Source organism: Podarcis raffonei, chromosome 1 (genome assembly GCF_027172205.1).
Source record: "Podarcis raffonei isolate rPodRaf1 chromosome 1, rPodRaf1.pri, whole genome shotgun sequence".
NCBI classification, from domain to species: Eukaryota; Metazoa; Chordata; class Lepidosauria; order Squamata; family Lacertidae; genus Podarcis; species Podarcis raffonei.
The window spans coordinates 120,304,437-120,330,793 of record NC_070602.1 but is presented as its reverse complement, the minus strand read 5'-3'; the positions used below and the strand labels follow the sequence as shown (position 1 = coordinate 120,330,793).

Genomic DNA, 26,357 nt, shown 5'->3' with positions numbered 1-26,357 from the left:
AGAATTTGTACAGGATTGACCTGCATACGATTTTGCGCTCACGACTGAAAATGTTGAAAGCAGCCTTGAATCAAGACTGAAAAGGATTGTATCTTTGCTGATGCTGCAGTATATTTCCCATCTGGCATATTGGCTCGACCGTTAAGTCCCTGAATATTATCCTGCAGACAAATGGTGCAGTTAGTTTCCTAGCTAATCTCTGGCTATTCGTAGTAATTCCTGGTAATGGATAAAAATGGTGTTAGCCAGTTGATTCACGGAATGCTTGTATTTGTGTGGTCAATCAAACCTACATTGTTCCTCAAGCAAAGAATTCTGTAGATGTGGAAGTAGACTTCTATGGAAGGTTTAAGGCACTGGCAAAAATTGGAATCGCTTGAACAGGGTTTTACATTACTGTAATGTGTTGAATACTTTAATTCTGTTCTTCTTGGGAGTTGGAATAGTTTTTTAAAAAATGATATGGAATGAAATAAAATACATATTGAAAACAAAGTTTTATAAGGTAAATTGCCACTCATAATTTGATAGAACCCACTCATAATTCAATAGAAGATGCCTACTTTAATCTTATATGTAGGCAATGTCAGATCAACATAAGAACTTTAGAGCATAAAGAAGGCCTGGTATTCTTTGAGATCCTAAGCATGCAAATTTTTGTGCACTTGCGTTTCGGCAAGGTACTGTGGAGACGTGTGTGCATCTCTTGTTCTTGAAGAATTTTGAGAGCTCACCTGCTGCAGCACTTAGACCATGAGTAGACAAACTAGGGGCCGGATCGGGCCCAATCACCTTCTAAATCCAGCCTGAGTGTGTTTTTACATGAGTAGAATGTGTCCTTTATTTAAAATGCATCTCTGGATTATTTGTGGGGCCTGCCTGGTGTTTTTACATGAGTAGAATGTGTCCTTTATTTAAAATGCATCTCTGGATTATTTGTGGGGCCTGCCTGGTGTTTTTACATGAGTAGAATGTGTGCTTTTATTTAAAATGCATCTCTGGGTTATTTGTGGGGCATAGGAATTCGTTCATTTTTTATTTTTTCTCCCAAATAGAGTCTGGCCCCCCACAATGTCTGAGGGACAGTGGACCGGCCCCCTGCTGAAAAAGTTTGCTGACCCCTGGCTTAGACTGACTGGCTAGGCAGGACAGGGGAGATCAGGGTTCACATTCCCCACTCCAGCCATGAAGCTGGGCAAGAATTACTTTGGGCTACTCAATCCAGCCCAACCTACCTCACAGGGTTGCTGTTCTGGCTGCCCGAGCACGTGGGACAGCCAAGCTAAAAATAAATCATGTTCTGTGGCCCACGTAGATCATCATCATCAACCTTTTATTCGACTGTCAGTCAGAAAAAAGTACATTTGTCAATACACAGTTAAAACATCCAGGAAGATTTTAGAACTTAGCCAACACTAAAATGGGCTAAACAGATAGCCCCATATCAATACAGTCAATTATAGTCTTGCGACGCTTAAAAGCTAAAAAAAGAAATTTGGCCACCAAGGAAGGTATAGCTCTAGTGACATTATTCAGCAAGTGTAAAACCTGGTTTTCTCCGGGTAGGAAGCTAAATTGACATAGGAGTGGGTCTATAAAATTTTGTCTAAGCTCTGCATAAGAAGGGCAAGTCAAGAGAATGTGTTCGGTGGACTCAACCACACCCATGGCACAATGACAGGTTCTCTGGGCGTATGGTACTCCCCTGTACCTTCCCCACAATATCGCAGAGTCAAGGACATTTAATCTAGCCGCTGTAAGAAGTCTGCGGTATTCCACATAGTGGATTTCTGCAAGGTAGGGGGCTGGTATGGTCCGATAAATCTGGTCCCCTAGGAACATCCCTGGTAGATCCATTTGCCAATCCTTGAAGTCTGGGCAGCTCAGCTGCTTAGAGCGTGATGCTGATAACGCCAAGGTCGCAGGTTTGATCCCCGTTTGGAACAACTGCATATTCCTTCATTGCAGGGGGTTGGACTAGATGATCCTCAGGGTCCCTTCCAACTCTACAATTCTATGAATCTATGTCATTGCGGTTTCTGCCACTCGCTGTTACCGCTCCTCCCCTTTTGAACCTATGATGCTGCATTATGCCGTGTTAGATAATCTAGCCCAATACAGTTTACGGGTACCCGAGATAATTTTTCAAACATTTCTTAATCACAACTATTTCTGATAAGAGGCTCCCTCGCATCCAGGGGGCTAATGAGAAGTCCTCATATATTTAGTTTCATCAATACTGCGCAGCGTCAGGTGATCCCAGGCCATTCACTAGGGGAATTGAACTTTTGACACTCAGCTTATAAGGCATGTGTTGCTCTGTTATGCATCAGATTGGAAAAGCAGTTGTGTAGCAAGTCATTGACTTTTTGGGGGATTAGAGCATGGAGCAATACCCACAGCTCCCTCCCTGTTCCGTTACACTGCATTAGTCTAAACCCATAAACCCGTCGCTTCTTGGCACATTCCCATTTTCGCCTGATTCATTGTGTCCTGCATGCTACCCCTGACATTTACAAAAGTCCTAGCAAATGACAGTTCCCAGCGCAGCCTAAATGGAACGATTTGAGATTTTTCTCAGTTTGTGTTGCAGTCTGCTTCCCACCAGATGTCAATAAGAGAGATATTTGTTGGCATCTTTCACAAGTAGGAATCCAGCACAAAGTACAAACGTCTTTTTGCCCGAATGCTGAGTCTGGCAGGTGCTTGAACTGACTTGCAGACAAAACAATACATCAGTCATTGAACCTATCTTGTAATTCTAGGGGGTGTGCCCCTGCTCTCATTGCTCCACCACCACTAACCCAGGAGTGGGGAACTGTTAGCTCCTACCCCACAGGCCACCACAGACTGGTGGGCAAGGCAAGTCACTCATCCATCACATGTAATCTTTATGATATCACATAATTGATAGGTGTGTTTTTCCACCAACCTGTCAAAATCCCTTGTGGGGTTCTGAAGCTTCTGCTGAGGGATGCCAGAAAGAAGGCTGCATTTTGAAATGTGGGTTTCTCTCTTGCTTTTTGTGATGACAATGGCAGCAGCAGCCTTGTTCCCTGTGCAACACTGGAGGTTGAAATGGGGTGTGCAGCCCTCCTGCTGCATATAAAGGGCTTTTGCAATCATCCATGGTTTTCAGATGCAAAGAGCATTAAATGGAATTCTCCCTCCTTGAGTAGGCGTGTTCCTAAGACCTGCCCCTTTCCACCTCATGCTGCTGCTGCAGCCAAATGGGATGAAGAACTGGCCCAGCGGTGGGAAGAGAGGAGCAGGGGGAGGAGGCCAGGTGGCCTCAGAAGGTTGCCTCTTCATTGTGTTCGGTGGCTTCAGTTGCAGATTACTAGGCAGCCCAGCGACTGCTTCCAGTCCCCTTCCTGCACTCCCAATATGCAGCAGTAGCAGAAGCAGCAGATCCCAAGCTCATTGGAGAGGAGGAAGGTGGCCAGTAACGATGCTGGCCCGCCTTGGGCTCTGGATCCTGGAGGCAGGGGCCCTGTTTTTGGCAGATCTTAGCATATATCATATTGAAACTCTTGATTCTGTGGATAACATTATCAGGTCCTCCTGAAATGGTATTGCCAGAATACTATGGCGACAGAGTTTGCATCTGGGTCTGATGCAGGAGCTGGTTCCTCTTTCAATATGTGATACGGTGATGCTGGCAAGTAGAAAAATCACAATCGAACCTTGTTCAGACCTTTGTTGTCAAGACAGAGGTACTTCTTCATGTGTTTTTACATTAAGTCGGACTCCACTTATGAATGCTTAATTGCTCTTAATCTCACAGCAGAGCACACTCTTTTTTCTTTAAATTAGCCATATATTTAGCTTTCATCAAATAGTTGGTTTGATCATGCATTTGTGGTTCATTTCTTGTTCCTGGCTATATATAGATAGAAATATGTATGTACAGTGGTACCTCGGGTTAAGCACTTAATTCGTTCCGGAGGTCTGTACTTAATCTGAAACTGTTCTTAACCTGAAGCACCACTTTAGCTAATGGGGCCTCCTGCTGCTTCTGCGCCGCCGGAGCACGATTTCTGTTCTAACCTGAAGCAAAGTTCTTAACCTGAAGCACTATTTCTGGGTTAGCGGAGTATGTAACCTGAAGCGTGTATAACCTGAAGCGTATGTAACCTGAGGTAGCACTGTATTTAAGACTGCTTATCCTTACCAGAATTGCCTTCTATTTAGCCACAGTAAACCTCACCATCCTTCTGCTGTTCACATGATGCGCATCTGGAGACTTGATTGCCTGCTAAAGGGGTTCATTTATGTAGCAGCCTTGAAGTAAGGGAACCCTTATCTTCAAATAATCTGGTTTTCCCACAGAGATGCACTGCAAGAGAACAGCGTAAGTGAATTAATTAGCCTTTTATTGTATTTTGAAGGTCATAATCACCATGGGCTCTGGCAGCCCAGTGGAGGTGGTGTGTGCTGGTACCAGGGGAAGCGAATGTCTCTGCAGATGCTTCGCTCTTGAGGCTGTTCCTCGAGAGCCACTTAAACTTGCTGACAGATGTCAGGAAATAGATAGAAAAGGCTGGTGCAGCCTATGTGTTGGCTTCCCTAGATAAAAGCTTCAAGCAGCGTTGATTGGTTTAATTATTACTGTTTTATGTAGATTGATTTGAAACCCAGTATTTCCAAAGCACAACTCTCCTTTTTAAATGATGCTCTCATGGGCAGTAGTAACAGGCTCTGTCCCAGCTTCTGCCAACCTAGCAGTTCAAAAGCATAGCAGCGCAAGTAGATAAATAGGTACCACTGTGGCAGGAAGGTAAACGGCATTTCCATGCGCTCTGGTTTCTGTCACGGTGTTCCGTTGTGCCAGAAGTGGTTTAGTCCTGCTGGCCACATGACCCGGAAAGCTGTCTGTGGACAAACGCCGGCTCCCTCTGCCTGAAAAGCGAGATGAACGCTGCACCCCATAGTTGCCTTTGACTGGACTTAACCATCCAGAGAACCTTTACCTTACCTTTTAGTAACAGGCACCATGTTAGCAGAAGCATTTCTCTTGCATGCGTGAAAGAAGTGAGATCTTAAGATGTTGCATACCGTTGGCTGTTCTTTTATAAGCACTTGTAGTTAAAAAGCATATATATGTTTTCTGCTAGCTGATGAAGATGCTGCTGCTGATTATATTTTATTATTTGTGCCCCGCCCATGTGACTGAGATGCCCCAGCCACACTGGGTGGCTTCCAGCATGTACAGAAACATAATAAAACATCACACATTAAAAACTTCACTATGCAGGGCTGTCTTCAGATGGCTTCTAAAGATTGTACAGTCGTACCTTGGTTTTCAAACAGCTTAGTTCTCGAATGTTTTGGCTCCCGAACGCCGCAAACCCGGAAGTGACTGTTCTGGTTTGCAAACTATTTTTGGAAGCCAAATGTCCGACGGGGCTTCCACGGCTTCGGATTGGCTGCAGGAGCTTCCTGCAGCCAATCAGAAGCCGCACTTTGGCTTCCGAACGTTTTAGAAGTCAAACGGACTTCCAGAACGGATTCTGTTTGACTTCCAAGGTACGACTGTATCTCCTTGATATCTGATCTAAGGAGGAGCACCTTCTTAGTTGATTTTTAAAAGCATACAATGAAACAATTTAAAGCTTGCAACCCTCATAAAACGGAGCTATCATGCACTCTCTCAGAGGTGAAGAAAGAGAGTTGATGTTGACTCAGCTGCTGGCAGCCATATTTGTTTTGGGCGGGGGCAGGCATTTGGCTCAAATGCAAAGGGGAGGGCATAGGGTTAGGCGGGCCTGTGCGTTGTTCAGAAGGCTCACCGAGGAGAGGGAATAGCGCATGTGGGCTCCCATCGCTGCCAGTTAACAGTCTCGTAGCTCACTGTGTTGCTCTGTTGAGTGTGTGGGGGTGAGGTCAGGGTTTTCCGTGGAGTCCTGGCTCAGCCAGGAGTTACACAGGAACTGAGTGGTGGCGGAGTTGAGGCCGCTGCTGGGAACATCTCCCAGCTTCTCAGGAAGCCCTGCCCGTTCTTGGAGAAGAATAGCTTTTAAATGTGTATTTGAAGGTAGCTCCATATTAGAGGTAGCCTCTTTCTATGCCAGGAAGAAAAACGGTTTGAACTTCCACTAGCAGAGAGAAAGGCGTATTAAGTGGACAAGCTTAATATGGTCCCAGGTTGCTTGACAGGAGTGTGGTGCCATCAAGTGAAGTTACGTTACCAAGGAAAAGGAGAAGAGCAAACAAAAAAAACGTAAAATGCTTGGAATTGTTCCGTTGGCGGTAGTTCTTGTAATTGAAATTAAATTATTTGGGGGGGGGGTATTCTTTGATCACAACTTGGTTGTTGCATCTTAATTCCACATGGGTTCCGATCTCTCCACTTGGCGACATAGCTAACTTTCAGCCTGGCCTAACCAACTCACAGGATTGCTGAAGATAACAGCTCAGTGAATGCTGTTGGCTGGAAGCAAAGGGGAATTGTTTCCATCATGCGCTGAGCCAAATTCTAGCCGCTCCTTTGCCTCAGGGAATTTTGGAGGAAGTTGTTAACTAGAAATAACAAGGATGGGGGCAGAAGATGCTACCTGGCTAATTCTGATTCTGTGTCAATACTGTGTGATATTTTCCTTGTACTAGTTTGGGGTATAATGTTAAGTTTAGATTATTATTTTAAGCTTCAGTGAACACCTCTTGGGGCTGTAAAATGGGGTATATAAGGATTTTAAACAATAGCTAAAAATACAGGGGTTGGGGAGAGCCAAGTATGCCATTTTGAAGAAAAGGAGGGATATGTATTAATAAATTTTGATAAGCAGTTGATTTGTGTTTGTAAATGCGTGTGCATACCGGTATGTTGCAGATTTTTAGTATAACGTCTGCCTTTCCGTTTTTCTTTTTCTTTTTGGTAGGGTGTCGGTGTGTCTGTTCATGGGCACTTCAGAGTCGCTACAGAGAAGACGGTTTTTGCAATGCCAGAGACAGCCATTGGTAAAGACTGCATGTTAACGTTTTCCATTGTGCTACCTTAAGACTTTTGATAAAGAAGCAGTGGGGTGTAGCAAGTTAAGATTGTTGACTTTAGCGGGGAATGGGTTCAAATCCCTGCCTTTGCATGAAGTTTGCTGGAGACCTTGGTTACACTCTTTCAGACTGACCTGCCTCCATGTATGCTGTTCTAAGGTCAACGGAGGAAGAAAAGTGGAATATAATGTGTTTATTGTAATATCACTACCCCCCCACCCCGCTGCAGGATTTCCAAAGACCTTACATACAAGAAACAGAGACACCAAATAAACAAATTATGTATAACACCTCATGCTTTCTGTATTTCTGAGGCAGCTGTCAATAGATGTCCTTGCATATCATCATCATCATCATTATCTGAAATTAATAATAATAATGGTCTGATCTCTATATTTCCATTAATGGAACACTGTTGTTGTTTTTTTTAATGAATGAAAAGGACTTTGATTCAGTGGAGGCTCCTGGTGGAAAGGAGAGGCAATTTTTGATCATTCATGGAGGGGTAATTCAGGGTCTGAACCAAGACATTTGCAAGAAGAAAGGGCAGTGTGAGGAATATATACAAGAAGAAAACATAAAGTCCAGGGTCAGCATCATTCGTAAAAAGTAGTTTTGCCAATTAAAACACAGGTCTATGAAGCATAGTGGCCATGGAAATCAGGCAGTAGCAGAATGACTGAGCATTAATGTGTTTTTTTGGTAGTGGGTGAAAAAAAGGAGGCAGAGATCTTAATTTCAGATGAAAGGGACCAGCTACAAGGCCTGGGAAAGGTTTGGAAAAGACAAAAGAGCAGCAGTATGTTTTAATGAGAGGAATAGTTTCCCACCTTCATAATTTTAATTTTAATTTAGCTTTCTTCAATTGCAGGTCTTTTTCCTGACGTAGGTGGAGGCTACTTCTTGCCAAGGCTTTCAGGGAAGCTGGGATATTTTCTTGCCATGACTGGATTCAGGTTGAAAGGAAAAGATGTTCACAAAGCGGGAATTGCTACTCACTTCATAGAAGCAGAGAAGGTAAATCTACCTGAGCAGGTACCTGGCCATGCTGTAATCCCAGGTGAACACGGGCCTAGCTTGGGTCTGCTGGATTGGGGGGGGGTTCTTCTCAGGCATCTTTTTGCTTCCTGAGAAGGAGAACAAGTCCTCCTTTCCCCTGCTAATGCTTCTAGAGGTATCCTGGCTCTCAAAACAAATTTCCAGGACACATTACAACACTGAATTAGGCACACTAAAGCCTATTTATTTCAGTAGACTTTAGCACAGCCTACTCTTAAGCTACACTGAGACTTCAGAGTTATGTGGCCTTGTATAGAGTTCTTCCATTTTAAAAATATCCTGGCTCGTTCTGAAGCTGTTAATTGCAGTTTCCTGGTTCAAACAGGAGGTGATAGTTAATGGAAACTGGATTGCTGTTGTGCACTCAATCATGTTGGCCTGTTGATTAGAGACATGGTAACCTGAACATGGCTACTATATTTAAGTCTTTTGATCTCCTTGTTGTGTATTTGTGAAGCAGGGCCACCTTCACTTTTGCTGAGAGAAGTGGGAAAAAGAATATGCTTGCTAGCGGGGATTGCCCTACCCCATTTGATTGCCACGAGTTCTTTGCAAGGGAATATATTGAAATTATATCAGCAACTCGTGAAATAATGCGTTTGGCAATTGTATTTTCGTTTGCAGATGGCTGCCCTAGAAAAGGATTTGACGGAATTAAAGTCCCCATCGAAGGAAAATGTTGCTGATATATTGGATTCGTATCACAAGAAGGTAAATGGATAGCTAACAATAATAGAAGACTGCGAAAAGGAGAACCTTCATACAGGACGCTGAGTCTCTGTAAGTGTTGCTAATTGATTCCCCCCCCCCCCCCCCGCACCTCAGTGGCATGTTATAAAATCAAGTTTGACAATCGATCATAAACTGCACCCACTTATGGCCTGTTCTCTTTGCAGTTCTCCCCCTCCCTGATTGTTGCTGTTCACAAGGTCACTTTTTGTTTGAAATGTTGTCAGCTAAAGCAGCTGTTAGTGTCAGAGCACTGAACATAATTTTTGTTTTGTTTTGATAGTGTTCCAAAAATACTAGTGCCAAAATTACTTGCTGTAATTGCTAGAATAACATCTTTGGTGTTATTCCTATATGGGACACTTTATGGATTTAGTTTTTCTTGCTTTTCCTATTATCTTTTAAAAACGTATGTGGCTGCAATCCTATACATACTTACCTGGAAGGAAGTCCCATTGAAGTAATAGCTCAGTTGGTAGAGGCCGTGGGTTTGAGCACCACATTGGGCAAAAGATTCCTGCATTACAGGGAGTTGGACTAGAAGACCCTTGTGATCCCTTCCAATTTTACGATTCTATGATAATTGGGTCTTCTGAGTAGACATGGCTAGGATTGTGTTGTAAGACGCTAATCTTCTGTTTAACAGATGTAATGTATGCAACCTAATGAGTTTGACAGAGTACTTCCTTAGATGGAAAGGAATGAAGTCTAACTCTTGCCTCTGTATGCTTGAAATTTTGCTGTCTTCGAAAAAGTTGGACACGTGAAAGGTTGATTCTCTTTCTCCAATATGGCTGCTTCTTTCTGTACCAAGCTTCTCTGATCAACAGACAATGGGAATATTAATGGAATGAGTAAATTTTCAGCAAATTGGGAGAGAGAAGAGTGATGTGCAAGCTGAGCGCTAATGGAGTGGAAGCTGTGCACAGGGAGCCACCAGAATACAAATGACAGGCATTAGTTTTTGATCCACAGCTGATGCCGTTGTAACTGAAACACATGTTTGTAGCTTAACCTTGGCCCCTGCAGCGCCAGCAGGTTCAAGGCATTTGTCACGAGCCACAATTTGAACGCTTCATGTCGTGCAGGGCCCCTCTGTTTGGCCGGGAATAGTCAATACCAGTCACCTAATTGACGTTCCTTTCAATCGAAATGTGTATAAATAGAGTTCTAGTAGCACTGTGTGTTGCTGGAGATAGAGAAGGGAAGGTTAATTTGCAGGGTGGCAAGGAGCGCCTTTCATACATTGAAATAATGTCACAAGGAGCAGCTTTTACCACAAACAGAGGGGAGCCATTCTTTAGTTTGTAGGTTTGCTGACCCTGGCGACGTGCCATGCTGCATTTGACAAAATTCCCCCTCCTACAGAACATAGAATCATAAGGATCCATAAGGATCATCTATTCCAACCTCCTGCAATGCAGGAATCTTTCTGCCCGACGTGGAACATGAACCCAGAACCCTGAGATTATGTCTCATGTTATACCAACTGAGCTATCTGGGCATACAGTCGACCTTGGAAGTCGAACGAAATCCATTCTGGAAGTCCGTTCGGCTTCCAAAACGTTCGAAAAACAAAGGGCGGCTTCTAATTGGCTGCAGGAAGCTCACAGAATAGTCACTTTCAGATTTGCGGCATTTGGGAGCCAAAACATTCAAGAAATAAGCTGTTTGAAAACCAAGGTACGACTGTATATTGTAATGTCATGGGCTCCTAGCAGTCTCCCATCCAAAGGGCTGATCACGTCCATGCCTACTTAAGTGTCAGTACCATTGCAGCATCAGAGTGTCTGAGGCTGTTGTTCTTTATATCAGGCCATCCTGTTCTTTTGTGCACTGTTCTTATACTCCACACTGTGTAAAAGTAGATAAGCTTTTAAAACGGTAGATAAACTTTTATCTTCAAAGCGTAGCTAGAACGTGTGAGGCACTTTGTTTTCAGAAGCACAAAAGAGACAGCTTTGTCTTCCATTAGCCATTTAAAAAGGATTCTGGAATCCTGGACATTGTTTTAGTTACAATCTGAGCCCACCTGAGGGTGCGGCACTGAATGATAAAGTAGTTCAGGGCTTGGTTGTAAATTTGAATGGGAGATCACTGCAAGCATCATGCAAAATCAAAATAGAAGTGTAATAAGCAAACCGAGAAACAAAAACAGGTTAGCTATAATTTTAGAAAAGTCGTTTGAACTCAAAATGATATTTCATTTATTGCATTACTTTTTTAAAAGAGAAAATAGCAAATAGCTGCTTTGCTGCATTTTAGCGTTTGGGATACGGATATGAAAGGTGTTGGTGTGTTCTGCTTTTTGTAACAGTGCAAAATTGATCAAGAAAAAGAATTCGTGCTTGGCGAGCACATGGACAAGATTAACAGGTACTTACCATTCATTCATGTTTAGTGGGAGCTCTGGATTGGGTTCAGTAAACCTTTTGGTTACTTTTTGTTGAGATTCTTGCAAAAATATTTATCCAATAGACCTCTTTTGCAAAAATATTTATGTGATAGAGCTCCTTTGATTCAGTAGCTCTTAAATAATTGTGGTTCCTCACTGAGGGCCAAACTGCACATAGCAAAAAGAAACTAGATTTCTTTCTATACAGGCCCGTTGCTATCATGTATAGAGCTGTCCCAAAAGCAGGAGGAGCACAGGGGTGGGATGTGTGTGTGCCGAGTTCTCACTCTCCCTCCTCCTCCTTTTCCTTTGCAGTTTGTTGGTCTTCCTCCAATACTGGAAGTGAGCTTGGCTAGAGAGGAAGAGCCCTCCCTTGGGTGGGAAGCTCAGGGAAAGAGAGAGGATTCAACATCCCTGTGCAAACATGAGTTAAATTGTGTGACACCCCTTCCTTCCCCAGTGGAAGGGTGACACGGGTTTGTTAGGCCAGATTCAGGTACTTGAATTTCCAGAAAAACGTTGGAATAAATCAGGTGCTACCAAAATCTTTTTAACTGATTAGTGGACAGAAAGGAATGATAACCATGGCTTGTGTAAGTAATAATTTCCATGTATAAAACCAGAAATGCCTATGAAGATTTTTCTAAAAAAGGTGTTATCTGAATACCACTTTGACCATGTTAATCATTGCTGCCCAGGTAGTTATTGCTAAAACATGGTGTGCCAACAATTCTTTAGTATTGAGGTACATTGTTTTCTATGTTATTGTGCCTTCTTTGGCACAAACATTAAGGATTTGTGATTTAATCTCTCTTAAAATCTCTTTTCAAATGGGAAAAATCTTGCCAAGGACATTTTCTTGAAAGGGTCAAAAGCTTCACATGCTGCCTGGTGTGGCTATTTTAGTATATCTCTAGCTGATGGTACATGTATTCTACAACTTTCAGGTATACATACACCAGTCATACCACCAAGTATTATAAATATGTAAATAAGGTATATAGCTTGGGAATATTATAATTGCTTCCAAAAAATCCCTGTAATTTTTCTGACTCTTGACAAAATATTTCTCCTCTTGACTGAAGTGTGATATATTTTCTGTTTCAGCTTATTTTCAGCAAACAGCATGGAAGAAATTGTTCAGAACCTGAAGAAGGATGGCTCCCCTTTTGCACTTAAGCAGCTAGAGGTGAGGTATTAGATTTTTATTTTATTTTAGGGTTGCGTATGTAAGCTACCATTTTTAAGTCTGCCATGCTGCCGTGAGTGTAGCACAGGGCAAACCACAATGGGATGTATCTAGCTCTGGCAACAGACTTCCACTTATGCAGTTAAACTTCTTCTTCTTATTATTATTGTTATTTATTAAATGTACATACTGCCTTTCATACGAGAATCACAGGGTGGATTGCAATATAAAAGCACAAAAATACATACCATAGCAACAAACAACCCACACACAGTTTAAAAGGCCATAGATTGTTTAATTAGCCAAAGGCCTGAGAGAAGAGGAATGTTTTTGCCTGGCACCTAAAGATATGTAATGAAGGAGCCAGCCGAGCCTCTCTGGGGAGAGAGTTTCACAGCTTCCATCTCCTCTCCTTGACAACCCCCCCCCGCACCCTCAGAATCTGTTCCAGAGAGTTGGGGGACACTCTGGAGCAGACTGTGGGAAGAGGAGAGGAAAGGAAAGTTTCCACTCACTGTGTGAGTAGAAAGCTGCTTGCACAACATAGATACAACCTTAACTCTTAGGTTAGAAAAATGGCAGCTTACCTGACAGATCCATTAAATAACGTCGTCGTCATCAACAACAATAACCATTTGCTGACTAATGTAAATAGGGAGAACCAAAATTCCTTGTCACAACAGCTCCACTGGTGAGTGGTGCACACAATTCAAAGTTATTGTCTATAGAACCTTATATGGCTTGGGTTTAGGCTTACACTCGCTAACATTTTAATGTTTAGATTTTGTATTATATTAATTTTGACCCACGGAAACTATAAGTATAACCAAATTGAAGTACGCATTTTAACTTAAAATAAGTGTTTTGAGTGTTTAGGTTTATTTAGTCAGGTGCATTTGCAGAGAGGAATCTGTTTCAATCTGGATCAAGGACTTTTGAATGTAGTTGTTGAAAATGAGTATGGACCTGTTCAGAGGTATCAAGGGCGTCCTTCATTGAAAAGAGCAGCATGAAATGTTAAATCTCTTCCATAATCAAATGGCGTTTATTCAAACGATTGAGAAATTTTGGGCTGTTTTTAAAAGTAGCTGCGGCACCAGATTTTTGCTTGGCTTAGGTGGCAGAATCTATTAACATGTGTAAACATCTGCTGATGGCACAGGTGTGAAATTGCTGTTTGTCTTGAATCACACAGCCGAAGGCAGCAGGTGTAAAAACACTGCTGGATATAGACTTGGTATGTTAGAGGGGAAAACATTCATTGCTGTGTTTTAAAACTATCAGCACAGTTGATTTGGTTTTCAGCGTTTGCTCAGTGTTGCCCTGCTGGATGGTGTTTCTGAAGCTGAAATAATGGAGATCAAGCAGGTGAATACTTGTCCCGCAACCTGCTCCAAGAATCCACATTCTGTGTGTCCAAAAGTTACATCACAGTATATAGATTAGGTAATGATTAACTTAGAGCTACTGCCTGTTTATTCTTGTTCTCAAGCCCTTCTGTTCTGCAATTGCTGATAAGAAAATTCCTAGACTTCACTAATGTTTTGATGGCCTTGATTTTCTGTTGACCTTTTTTGAAGATTTATACCCTGCCTTTTGATCCTCAGTGCAACTCACAACATAACAAGGCAGCACACAGTGGAACAAACAAAGTGTGTTTGCACACAGCAGCCATTATTCTGCTGGCTGTAGGAAGGTCTTGAGCAGGCATAGGCAAACTCGGCCCTCCAGATGTTTTGGGACTACAACTCCCATCATCCCTAGCTAACAGGGCCCAGTGGTCAGGGATGATGGGAGTTGTAGTCCCAAAACATCTGGAGGGCTGAGTTTGACTATGCCTGGGCTTGAGGGCCCTTTCCTGTACTTCCGCAGTCCCTGGGCAAGGGAGAAACAAACAAGCTTCCTGCAACTGCTTGGATAGATGTTAAATGGGACTAGGCTAGTCTCCTCCTTGCCACATTGCTTTTCTTGGGAGGCAGATGCCCCAACTTCTCAGTGACCCTGTAGTCCTTTGGCTAACAAATGGGGGGGTGCATTTCCTGGGATGTATGTGTGTGTTGTATTCGGCCAATACAGCTTACTTGAATTTTATTTACTTATTTATTTATTTAGTCCATGCCCATCTGGCTGGGTCTCCCCAGACACCATGGGCATCTCCCAACAGAATATTAAAAACACAATAAAACATCAAACATCAAAAACTTCCCTAAACAGGGCTTCTTTCAGATGTCTTCTAAAAGTCAGATAATTGTTGATTTCCTTGACATCTGATGGGAGGGTGTTCCACTACCGAGAAGGCCCTCTGCCTGGTTCCCTGTAACCTCACTTCTCGCAGTGAGAGAACTGCCAGAAGGCCCTCGGCGCTGGACCTCAGTGTCTGGGCAGAACGATGGGGGTGGAGGCGCTCCTTCAGGTATACTGGACCGAGGCCGTTTAGGGCTTTAAAGGTCAGCACCTTTAAAGCACCTTTAAACTCTACAATTGAAAAAAAAAAAAGAATGAATGAATGTTAGCCTCCCTGTAGCTTATAGAGGTTCACTCCAACTTAGTTTTCGATTAATTTACACATGTCAATAATGAATTAATCTTTGGTTCTAAAATAACCCTTTCTTTACCGTAGAGAAGGTCTGAGATTGGATCAGGTGGGTAGAGTCAGTTCAAGTTCAAAATAAAAGTTGGCTTTTAGCAGATGCTAATTAACTTAGATGGTGATACCTTTAAATCCACGTCTAGACAAGGCCATGCAATTTGTAAGCCTAAGTCCTATCTACTGTCCATTTAATTGAACAGTAACATGCTGGCTCTCACACCCTGTTTTTAGGAAAATGAGGTGATGAATAGCTCAGTTAGTAGAGCATAAGACCCTTAATCTCAGGCTTGGGGGTTTGAGCCCCACATTGGGTGAAAGATTCCTGGATTCCAGGGGGTTGAACTAGATGGCCCTTGTGACCCCCTCCAACTCTACGATTCTATGATTCTATGTAGCTTTGCTAAAACAAAGGTGCTGAAACTGGAGGTCATTCCTGCTGCCCCCAGTGAAAAGTCTAAAAGCCTGCAAAGTTTGTTCTCTTTCTCTTTGTGTATACACACCAAGTTGTTAATCAAAACAGCTGTAGTTTTATGCAAACAAAGCAGAAGTTAATAATTGGAGCTTGATATAATAATGCCATTCCTCCCCAGTATAGTTGCCACTGATAAATATAACAGGTAGTGGAATATATGCATTGCTTTCTGCCTTTGCAATAAAATCAAGTTGAAAAAGTGTGGGCAAAAAGGTACATATTTTGTATGAATGCACGGTATTGTTTGTAAGTAGTAGCCACTGGCCTTGATTTATTTAAGGACATTGACACATGGATCAGTGGCTGGATCAGGAACCATGTGTGCAAATCTGATTTGTGCAGAAATAGGCCATCTGTGTAGCATCCCCATTTCAGAACTTGTCACATCTAAATACCTTCAAAAATGGTGACTAGACTTGGGTTGGAGTGGCTAGTTTAAAAGCAGTGTTGAACTTCCTGGAATTATTATAAAATAAGTTTGTTCAGTGTATATTGAAATATGGTTTATTCTGGTGACACATATGAAGAAGTGTTGAAAGCCATCACATAAATTTTTGACACCTGAGCTAATTTTAAACATGCACCTTAGTAGAGAAACAGTGGCTCTGATGTTTTTGCCCTTGGCTGTCCAGAACATAACAAAACTATCTATCTGAGTCTATACTTCACTTGAATCAAATTTTGTTTGGAAGCAGTATAAAGACAATTAATTTATGTCTTTTACAATATGTGCTACTGGTATTGAAAGCTCACCCAGTACTGCTGATACAATTAGCAATAGGCTAAAACAAACCAATCCAAATAAAAGCAATTTAAAGTAAAATAAACAGACCAACAAACTAGGGGTAACAAGGAGCAGTAGCCGTCAAGAGGTCTCTCTCAGAATTTCCAAAATTCTCTCTGGAAATAAAAATGGCTGTAGAAAGCAGGGAGGAGGCTGTCAGGGTCCTCATAAGAAGAGAATTGTAGAAAATCGAGTCTGTTAAAGAGAAGGCTGTGATTCTGTTAGTGGAGACTTGTCTAGCCTCAACATAGGATGGAATTTGGAGCAGTTAGTAAAAATCCATGGTGCCTTTATAGATTCATAGAAGTTATTACAATGATTTTATAGATATGTAAAACACGGTGGGTCGGATTGAACTAATGAATCCCATCAGTGGAAGCCCCAGGCAAGGACTTTTACATGCTGAAGGGGGCTCCCCCACTCTATATTATTTGGGGCTTTTATTTCAGTAGGTCAAGTGGTATAATTCTTTATATTGTGTACAGCTGAAATATAATTGAAGGCACTGGTTGTAGAAGGGCTCATGCAAAGGTTAATGCCATTAGTGGAGTAGCAATATTGGGATTTGTTTTGTATGTATGGTGTTTTTGAGAAGTTACAACCACTGAGCCAGTGTGGTGTAGTGGTTAAGCGTGGTAGTCTCGTAATCTGGGGAACCGGGTTCGCGTCTCCGCTCCTCCACATGCAGCTGCTGGGTGACCTTGGGCTAGTCACACTTCTTTGAAGTCTCTCAGCCCCACTCACCTCACAGAGTGTTTGTTGTGGGGGAGGAAGGGAAAGGAGAATGTTAGCCGCTTTGAGACTCCTGAAGGGGAGTGAAAGGCGGGATATCAAATCCAAACTCTTCTTCTTCTTCACTGTGAAAGATGTTAGTTTGTACAATGCTTGGATATGTGTGTGCTCACTACAGGAGCTAGCAGTTATAGCTTTGGCACCGATAATAAAAAACGATTTTATATACGTGAGCTAAGCAGAGTTGGGATCGTTCTCTCGTTCCTGTTATACCCACTTTGAGACTTAGTTTTGAGTAGGCATGTTGTGGCTTCTGTATAATGTCACCTTAAAGTTGGATGCTGATGCTTCTTCCAATTTTTAAACTCACTGTGGTGCAGAGCCAGCATCCGTTTATTCCCAACTTCCAGCCAGATGAGGATTTTACTATATACCCCACAAGAGATTTGATAAAATTCGTCCCACTGCTTATTGTAGACGAAATTGTTGTTCTGTGAGTTTATAAGTGGCCATCATGAGGCAAGTGAATAAAATTCGTATTACCATTGCCCAGGCTTTTTTTAAAATTTAAGCTTCCTTGGTCGCCCATAACACATTATGTATTGTCACTCCAGACTTGAATTCAGTTGCTTGCTAAAAAGAAATGAACGTCACTGTAAATATTTTGGACTGGAAAATGTAAAGCTGAGTTTTTGGCTTGACAAAAGTTGGTGGATGACAGCCAGCATGAGGTCATTACTGAGTAAGCTTGCAGGGATTTGCCAATTTGGAGGCTTTCCAGTCATATTCCCCCACGGAGGCATTTTTCTGAACCATGGGTATGTGATAGTATTGTTTGCTTCAAGCTAGTCGCCTCACGTATTGTAGCTTTGTCCTAGGAGTTTCCTAGCTTTCATCTTTCAGTTAATAAACACTGTAAACAGAAGAAACCATTGATTAGTAAAGCTGCTGTTTTCCAGGAGGATCCCTTAATCTGGGGCAACGTCAGTTCCACCCCTCCCTTGAAACCACAGCTGTTCATCTGTCATTAATCCGGATACTTCTTTCCTCAATGAGAGGGGAAGCGGGAATTGGGATATGCAGTTTGACCAAGTATTATGATTGGATTGTTCCTGTGTGCCTGGATAACGCTTCGCATGCTGAATTTTCAGAGTCCCCCACTTGGTGTGTGCTGGGGTTTTTAAACTTGGTATGCTGTTTCTCACCAGAATTCAAACTCGCCCAGCAGAAAGCATTTATCAGCACAGTGCTGTAGGAGGCAGACTAATCTCACTTGAGAGATGCATTCTCTCTGGGTAGCTTCCAGTCTTCCTTATGTTCCACTGACTGACCAGTTTTTTTCTCCATACTGCATTCATCTGCTAGGCCCGATCATTTCCTCTTGGCACAATATCTCTGTTACGTTGCTGCCGTGATCATGTCCAGCTTGCAGGCTTTCCACAGGTATCTGGTCTGCTGCCACTATGAGAACAGGATGCTGGACCAGGTGGCTCACTCTCCTGATCCAGCCATCTTGTCATATGTTCTTAAGGCTCAGTGACTCACTTTTCTACAGCATACCTACCACTGGTGCTCTTTTCGCTTTCAGCATTTTTCTCCTTCCTGTCTACTACCGTTAGATCCCTCCACCTCGAACCTCTTCGGGATTCTGCATACTGGAAGTTTTCAAACTTGTTAACTCGTCAGGGATCCCTTGCCCTGGAAAGCAGTGTGGATGTTACATCATTAAGATCACAGATGGGCCAACGTCCCCTGACTTAATGTCACGTGGGCTCGGAAATGAGGCAAACTATTTCCCCTCCAAATATGGAGAAAAGGCTAGGCTAATTTCTGAACCAATCCAAGTTTGCTGACCGTTTTCCTGGTTGCAGCTGTTCAGAGTAACCCCTTTGCAAAATTGCGGAGTGCAGGAGTGGCTAAACTTTGGTCTACCCTATGTTGTTGGACTACAGCTCCCATCATCCCTGTCTGTTGGCCATGCTGGCTAGGGTTGATGGGAGTCTTGAGTCTAGAAACATTGGGGGCCACAGTTTTCCCACCCCTCACATGGGGTGCTTTGGAAGACTGCACCTAGGAAAACTGTGGCTGGGTGCAGGGAGGTAGAAAGTCCTGCCTGGGTGCTGTTATTCTAAGGATAATCAGTGAAACGACGTTTCCAATTATTTCAATAGGGAAAGTTAAAGAGGCTATTTTCCTGCAAACAGCTTGGGTGGGGGGGAATAGTAGCTGACTTCAGAAGATTCTCTCCTCCATCAACCTTCAGTGGTGGGTTAGTGTTTGCCCTCCACTGGGCGTTTTTGACTTCCAGGGTGCTGGTAAACTCAGAAGTCTTCTTTGACCTGGAGAATTTGAGAGTTCTTCTGATGCAAACACCACAGAGCCCTTAAAGCTCATTCCCCATGCCTGAGTTTGGTGGACTTTGTGAGTGCATCTCTTAAGACTCACAACTTTTTTGTACGTACTGCAATTTTTTTGGAGGTGGGGCAGCATTCTCAGGTTGCGGCCAAAATCCTCCATCCCACATTATATAATCATCACAATAATAATTTTTATTTATACCCTGCCTTCTCCAGCCAAGGCCGGGCTCAGGGCGGCTAACAAGCAATAATAAAAACAAGTTGAATGAATACAACTTAAAAACAAGATTAAAATACAACATTAAAATATTGAAACATTAAAATATTAAAATACAGCCTCATCACAGGAGGAGAAAGAAAAAAGAATAATAAAAACAAGTTGAATGAATACAACTTAAAAACAAGATTAAAATACAACATTAAAATATTGAAACATTAAAATATTAAAATGCAGCCTCATCACAGGAGGAGAAAGAAAAAAGAAAGAGGGGGAGGGAATCAAATTGGCTCCAAGCCAAAGGCCAGGCGGAACAACTCTGTCTTACAGGCCCTGCGGAAAGAAATCAGATCCTGCAGGCCTCTAGGGGTTTAACTCTGGACAATGCGCAGGACAGGCTTGCAGCTACCTCAAGTTACGACTTGGCACAGCTCTGTAATACTTTCCCGATTTGAGACATGAAGAAATAGCACATACATGCTCCTCATCAATGACTTTTGAAAATTCCTGTTTAGGAAGCAACTGGAACGTTAAAGAGAGGTTGGAAGCAGATGCTGTTAACTGGGGTTTGTTTCCCCCCCAGTGCTTGTTCTTTCCTTGTCTCTGCTATCAAGCCAGCTGGTGGTGATTCATGTATACAAAACCAGAGGCACAGAACTGTGCTGCTAGTGCTTGCGGGAGTTAGCAGATGTAAGGACGCAGGCAAAATGGGTCACTGCTTTTATCCGCTGGCGTCTGGAGGGAGGGAGAGCCCTGTGCGATCAGGAGCCAGAAACACACTTGATGCTGAGGCTGGTTGGAAATCTGCCATTTGCCCCTGTGGGTTATGTATTTAATATCCCCATTGAAAACAGCAGCAATAGGTGAAACTCACCACCTGCCGGTTCCCGTTTTGTGTATCTTTCAATGTTGAATGCTGTTCACTTGGATCTTTCCAGTTTCTCTGTTTCTTACATTCTTCTCATAAGCAGAGGGGCAAGTCACCTTCCTTAGGATCAGTAGGCAGTGAAGTTTTTAATTTGTCTTACCCAAGAGAGGAGATTCATTCCCTGATCTCTGTTCCTAGCTCAGCTAGGAAACAGGCTTAAGGCAGTACTTCATTCCTCTGCTCCGACTATCCTCTTAATTAGTCTCTTTTCTCCCTAGCTAGGAGAGTTGGGGAGGAAGTGCTAGTTGAGATGAAGGCTGAAAAGAAGAAGCCCAGTTTGGTCTCCAAGGCTCATCTCTGACTCCTCTCCTCCAGGAGAGGAATGTTAGAATGTTAAATGGAGCGCATTCCTTGTTGTATGCTGAAAGTCCATTTTGTTTCTCATAGGCCAGGGTCCCTGGAGGGCTAAGGTTTCGAACAGTGCTAGCCAGCTGAATTAAGAGGTATGAAGATGCTGCTAGCAGAAGTCTTGCCCTTTCGTATGGAAGTTCTAGTCCTGCAGTAGCATCATGGTGTCATTTTCCTATGGAAGAAGATGTGTTGCCTGAGAGAAGTTTCATTCATCTGCTGAGTATTAGGATTCAACCTTTGTCAGTAGCCAATCTTGCAGCCTCTGGTTGTAGAGTTTCTCCAGAGGATTTTGGGAGCATCAACTCTGAATCAGTTTATCCCTCTTGGGGGCTCTTTTGTATATGGCATACCCCAGAATTTCCCTCTGCCCATACTTTGAGAGAAGATGTTGCTTTAAGTGGTGACTCTTTTTTCTGAATATTAGCGGAGAAACATTCTTTTCCCACTCGTTTTAAAAATTCTTAGGTGTGTGGTTTCCCACATAGGTATCTTGTTCTGTTTATACTACCGTATTTTTCGCTCCATAAGACGCACCCGACCATAAGATGCACCTAGTTTTTAGAGGAGGAAAACAAGAATAAAAAATATTCTGAACGAAACGGTGGATGTATGATTTTTGTGGTTCATGCTGTGGCCACAGACATGATATGTGATTTGACAGTGAGTTTGGGGTAGCCCAATGCAAAAATCCTGAGGATCCAATGTGGATCCGTGCTTTGCACCATTGCGGCCCCACACAACAGTGGGTGGGTGATTTTTTTTGATGCAGGTTGTAGCCATGGACATGCTATGTGATCTTATGGTGAATTTGGGGTGACCCAATACAAAAATCCTGAGGATCCATGGGCTTTTACCTCTCCCCCCCCCAGGCAGCCTCATTTATCTCTAGTGTCCCTTATCTCCCTTCCCTATCGCTTGCTGATCAGCTGCTTCCTTTCAACACTCCCTTTCTTCTTGTTTGCCTTAGTGTCTTTTCCTTAACTGGAGCAGTTTTTTGCTCCTCCTTTTCTTCTAATTTCTCTCCTCATTCCTTTAATCTTCCTGTCTCCTCTCCTTACAAGTTCACTTTCTTTACCTCCCTCCTCCCAGGCAGCCTCCTTTATCGCTAGTGTCCCTTATCTCCCTCCGATCTCTTGCCAATCAGCTGCTTAGCGGCATTGTTTCAACACCCACTCCCCACTTTCTAAAAAAAAAAGAGCATGATCTGCTTTTCATCCCTGGGCAATTCTGCTCCAGGGACCACGCATTCGCTTCATAAGACGCACAGACATTTCTCCTTACTTTTAGGAGGAAAAAAGTGTGTCTTATGGAGCAAAAAAAGGTACTTCACTAAAAGTTCCATGTTCTAATATTTTGCTGTTCCTGAGTGAGGGTAGGGAGTCCCCCAGTTGAGGCCTTTTTCAGCTTTCTTCATCCTGGTCCTGTGGATGGGAACTTTCCACTTCCAGAATGTCCCTCTGCTCATCCCCATAAAGGAGATTCACCAGATAAAGACAATATCTCATTTTCTGAAAAAATTCAGCCACACCCACACACCCACGGCTTTTCTCTTCTCATAAATAAAATGTATGATTTTCCTTTAGCAGCTTTGATTAATGATGTACATGTTTTCACAGCAAATGGGGAAACAAACTTGATTTATTAGGCTATGTCACTAGTAGTCAGATGTGCTGGCTGTGTCACATGACTGAATAAAGTAGTAGCAAATTATAATTAATGATACATAGGCAGAAATCCAAAGAACTACTTAAGATGTGCTCAGGGGACACACACACCCCGCCTTGAGTGGCAGAACTAATTGTGCAGAATTCTGGATCTAGGCTTTAATACTTCTAGAAAGCTTTTCTTCCTAAGTGCTCACAGTGGTATACATCTTAGTAGTTCTTCCAACAACCTTTTGGCTCTTGGTAACAAAAAAAAGTGTACAGCCCTTTGTAAGGCTATATCCTCAAGCTTTCTATTGGCTAGAGCTACAGGAAGGTAGCTGTGTTGGTCTGCCGTAGTCAAAAGAAAATAACAAAAATTCTTCCATTAGCACCTTTGTTGTTGTTTAGTCGTTTAGTCGTGTCCAACTCTTCGTGACCCCATGGACCAGAGCACGCCAGGCACTCCTGTCTTCCACTGCCTCCTGCAGTTTGGTCAAACTCATGCTGGCAGCTTCGAGAACACTGTCCAACCATCTCATCCTCTGTTGTCCCCTTCTCCTTGTGCCCCCCATCTTTCCCAACATCAGGCTCTTTTCCAGGGAGTCTTCTCTTCACATGAGGTGGCCAAAGTATTGGAGCCTCAGCTTCACGATCTGTCCTTCCAGTGAGCACTCAGGGCTGATTTCCTTAAGAATGGATAGGTTTGTTCTTCTTGCAGTCCATGGGACTCTCAAGAGTCTCCTCCAGCACCAGAATTCAAAAGCATCAATTCTTTGGCGATCAGCCTTCTTTATGGTCCAGCTCTCACTTCCATACATCACTACTGGGAAAACCATAGCTTTTACTATACGGACCTTTGTTGGCAAGGTGATATCTCTACTTTTTAAGATGCTGTCTAGATTTGTCATTGGTATGAGCTTTTGTGTGCATGCACATTTATTCAGAGTGTCAGACCTGGAGCAGGCTTGGAGTGGAGACCAGGAATTCAAATCCCCACTAAGCCATGAGGCTGATTGGATGACCTTGAGCCAATCACTGTCACACAGCCTAACCCACCTCACAGGGTTGCTGTGAACATAAAGTGGAGCGGGTAGGAGGGATAGTCAAGTATGCCACTTTGAGCTGCTTTGAGGAAAGGTGTGATATAAATGTAATAAATATATAATAATACATAGCCTGATATTAATACACTGTAGTCGTTTAGTTCAAAGAGCAAGCAGAGCCTCTAAAATGGGAACAGTGCAAATTCAGTTAATTGGAAATGCCCAGTCCTAGGTATGTAAACCAACACGATCGCAGAAGTCTGTTAACTAGTAGTTCTAGCCTGCTGTATATCTTGTGAAATGGCCCTCTTGCCAGTTTTATACAGGACTGGATCCAAGACCTGTCTAAAGTTGTGGGTATAGTTTCAGCATTTGCAAAGCCCACCAGGAGGAGAAAAATAATAATGGAACAAAGAGCTTTAGAAGGGAGGGTAGGAGAGCTTTGAGAAGTATTCAGTGTCACTCTTCAGAAGTGCCGTCTCTTAATTTGGGGGCGGGGTGTATGTGGAATGTCAAAGAGCAATGATTACCTTTCATGAATGAAGCATTGGTTGGATTTATTCCGGTCAAGTATTTTGAAAGGGAACAGCGCACCTAGTGAACTTATACTATCACATGCTATGTGACCTTTACAATTACTTGTGTAGCGTTAACGCGGAAAGGCAGTCTTCTTTGTTTCCGGGTTCCTGCGACACGTAGCTCCTCCTAAACTGAAAATTTACCTTGGAAATGTTTTTTAATTTCCACAGACCATTACAAAAATGTCTCCAACATCTTTAAAGATGACCTTGAGGCAGCTTAGAGAAGGAGCTTCCCTGAGCCTGCAGGATGTGTTCACCATGGAGTACAGGCTGAGCCAAGCTTGCATGGTAAGGCAGCTTACAGAGCAGTGTCATGCATTCATAACTCAGGTAAATAGGGTCAAGCACCTAGCTTCCTGGTTCAGAAGGGCGATTCCAGCTTATCATGGTGCTCATGGTTTGAGTAATAGCCAACCTTAGTCATACTTAGAGTAAACTCATTGAAATCAATGGCCTTAAGTCCGTGGATTTCAGTGAGCCTCCTCTGAGTATGACTAACATGTACAGTGGTACCTCGGGTTACATACGCTTCAGGTTACATAAGCTTCAGGTTACAGACTCCGCTAACCCAGAAATAGTACCTCGGGTTAAGAACTTTGCTTCAGGATGAGAACAGAAATCACGCAGTGTCAGCGGGAGGCCCCATTAGCTAAAGTGGTGCTTCAGGTTACAAACAGTTTCTGGTTAAGAATGGATCTCCGGAACGAATTAAGTACGTAACCAGAGGTACCACTGTATAATCTTCTGACAAACTGCATAATGCCAAATGGTGTCTGTGCCACTTCAGTCCATTGCTTTGTTTCCAGGGAAGGATGTGTATTCCAGATTTATTCCGCTTTCATGGCACAGAATGGTTAGAGGATTTTTTTAAAAAATTGCTGAAAATCAGACGACTTATCTATAGAACATTCTACGAGAAAATGGGGGAAAGAGACTTGGGAATGTAGACGGTGGTACATTTCTCTCTCTGCCCCTTCTCCAAAGGAGATGTCAGCATTTGAGCAGGAGAAGATCCAGAAAGAATTTGGTAGTGGTGATATTATTACCCAGACACTCTGGGCGGCTTCCAACAAAATATTAAAATGCAGTGGTCTGTTAAACATTAAAAGCTTCCCTAAACAGGGCTGCCTTCAGATGTCTTCTAAGAAAAGTCTGGTAGTTGTTCTTCTCTTTGGCAACTGGTGGGAGGACGTTCCACAGGATGGGTGCCACTACCGAGAAGGCCTTCTGCCTGGTTCCCTGTAACTTGGCTTCTCACAGTGAGGGAACCGCCAGAAGGCCCTTGGCACTGGACCTCAGTGTCCAGGCAGAACGATGGGGGTGGAGATGCTCCTTCACTAGCTAGTTACCAAGGGCATGTTTGGGGTATAGGAAACATTTATGAAAATAGATTTGATGCTGCAAATATTTATATTTAATGCTAAAGAAGTGGTGAGACTTACATTCTGTTTGGATTACTGTAATGCACTGTTTGTGGAAAGTGTTGGAAACTGCAGTGAGCCCCAAATGCTGCAGCCAGATTGCTGACCAGTAGTTACACTGTTAGTTACAATAGCTTCACTGGCTATTGTCCATTTCCCAGCAAAATTCAAAGTGCTGGTTATGACCTATGAAGCTCTCTTAGTCCCATCACCTTCACAGACAGGTTTGGTGAAGACATGAGAGAGGGCCTTCTCAGTGACTGCTCCCAGATTGTGGAACTTCCTTCCACATAAGCCCAGGCTCTCCTCTCTGCTTTTCTTTTTGCTGGCAAGCCAAGACTTTTTTGTTCATTCAGACCTTGGGTGCTGTGAGCTGCTTTGGACCCTGCACTGGGAGAAAGGTGGGATATAATTTAAATAAATGAACACCATGCTGAAATTTGGCTTACATGTGCTATCTAGACTAAATTAATTTGAATTTGAATTGCAATAGGAGCAAAATATAGGATATCTCAAAGTGTGCTAGGGAATTACTGTATTATGATGAGTTATTTTTTCTTCCAGCGAGGCCATGACTTCTATGAAGGCGTCCGAGCAGGTAAAGTAGAGGCTGGAGAGGCCATTTCAACTTCCTAGCTTTCATCCCCCCACTTTTTGTTTTGCTTTTGTATTGTTGGTAGACAAGTAGTAGCCCATTTGACATTGACTTCTTGTGCTGCAAACCTTTGTAGGAAGGTTTGCAAAATGTTTGCAAAACTTAGAAAACCTGCTTCCTGACCCCTGCAATCCCCAGGCCTGGTTTGTTTTTTTAGATGCCAAGTCTATTGGGTATCTCTCTGAATCCTTGCTTTGTGGGTAGCAATTTGCCTT

At 42.9% G+C, this 26,357-nt stretch overlaps 1 protein-coding gene across 4 annotated transcripts in view; it reads left to right on the top strand.

The window, feature by feature from the left end:
- HIBCH (3-hydroxyisobutyryl-CoA hydrolase) overlaps positions 1 to 26,357 on the top strand; it is a 54,166-nt gene that overhangs the window by 24,666 nt on the left and 3,143 nt on the right. For 3 of the 4 annotated variants that reach the window (XM_053360336.1, XM_053360351.1, XM_053360327.1), the window contains 7 exons: positions 6,882 to 6,960; positions 7,865 to 8,010; positions 8,677 to 8,763; positions 11,099 to 11,157; positions 12,284 to 12,365; positions 24,235 to 24,354; positions 26,052 to 26,085. In XM_053360336.1, the coding sequence (XP_053216311.1) occupies positions 6,882 to 6,960; positions 7,865 to 8,010; positions 8,677 to 8,763; positions 11,099 to 11,157; positions 12,284 to 12,365; positions 24,235 to 24,354; positions 26,052 to 26,085 (607 nt within the window). The remainder of the gene's footprint in view (positions 1 to 6,881; positions 6,961 to 7,864; positions 8,011 to 8,676; positions 8,764 to 11,098; positions 11,158 to 12,283; positions 12,366 to 24,234; positions 24,355 to 26,051; positions 26,086 to 26,357) is intronic. The other variant, XM_053360344.1, reaches the window with a different exon arrangement.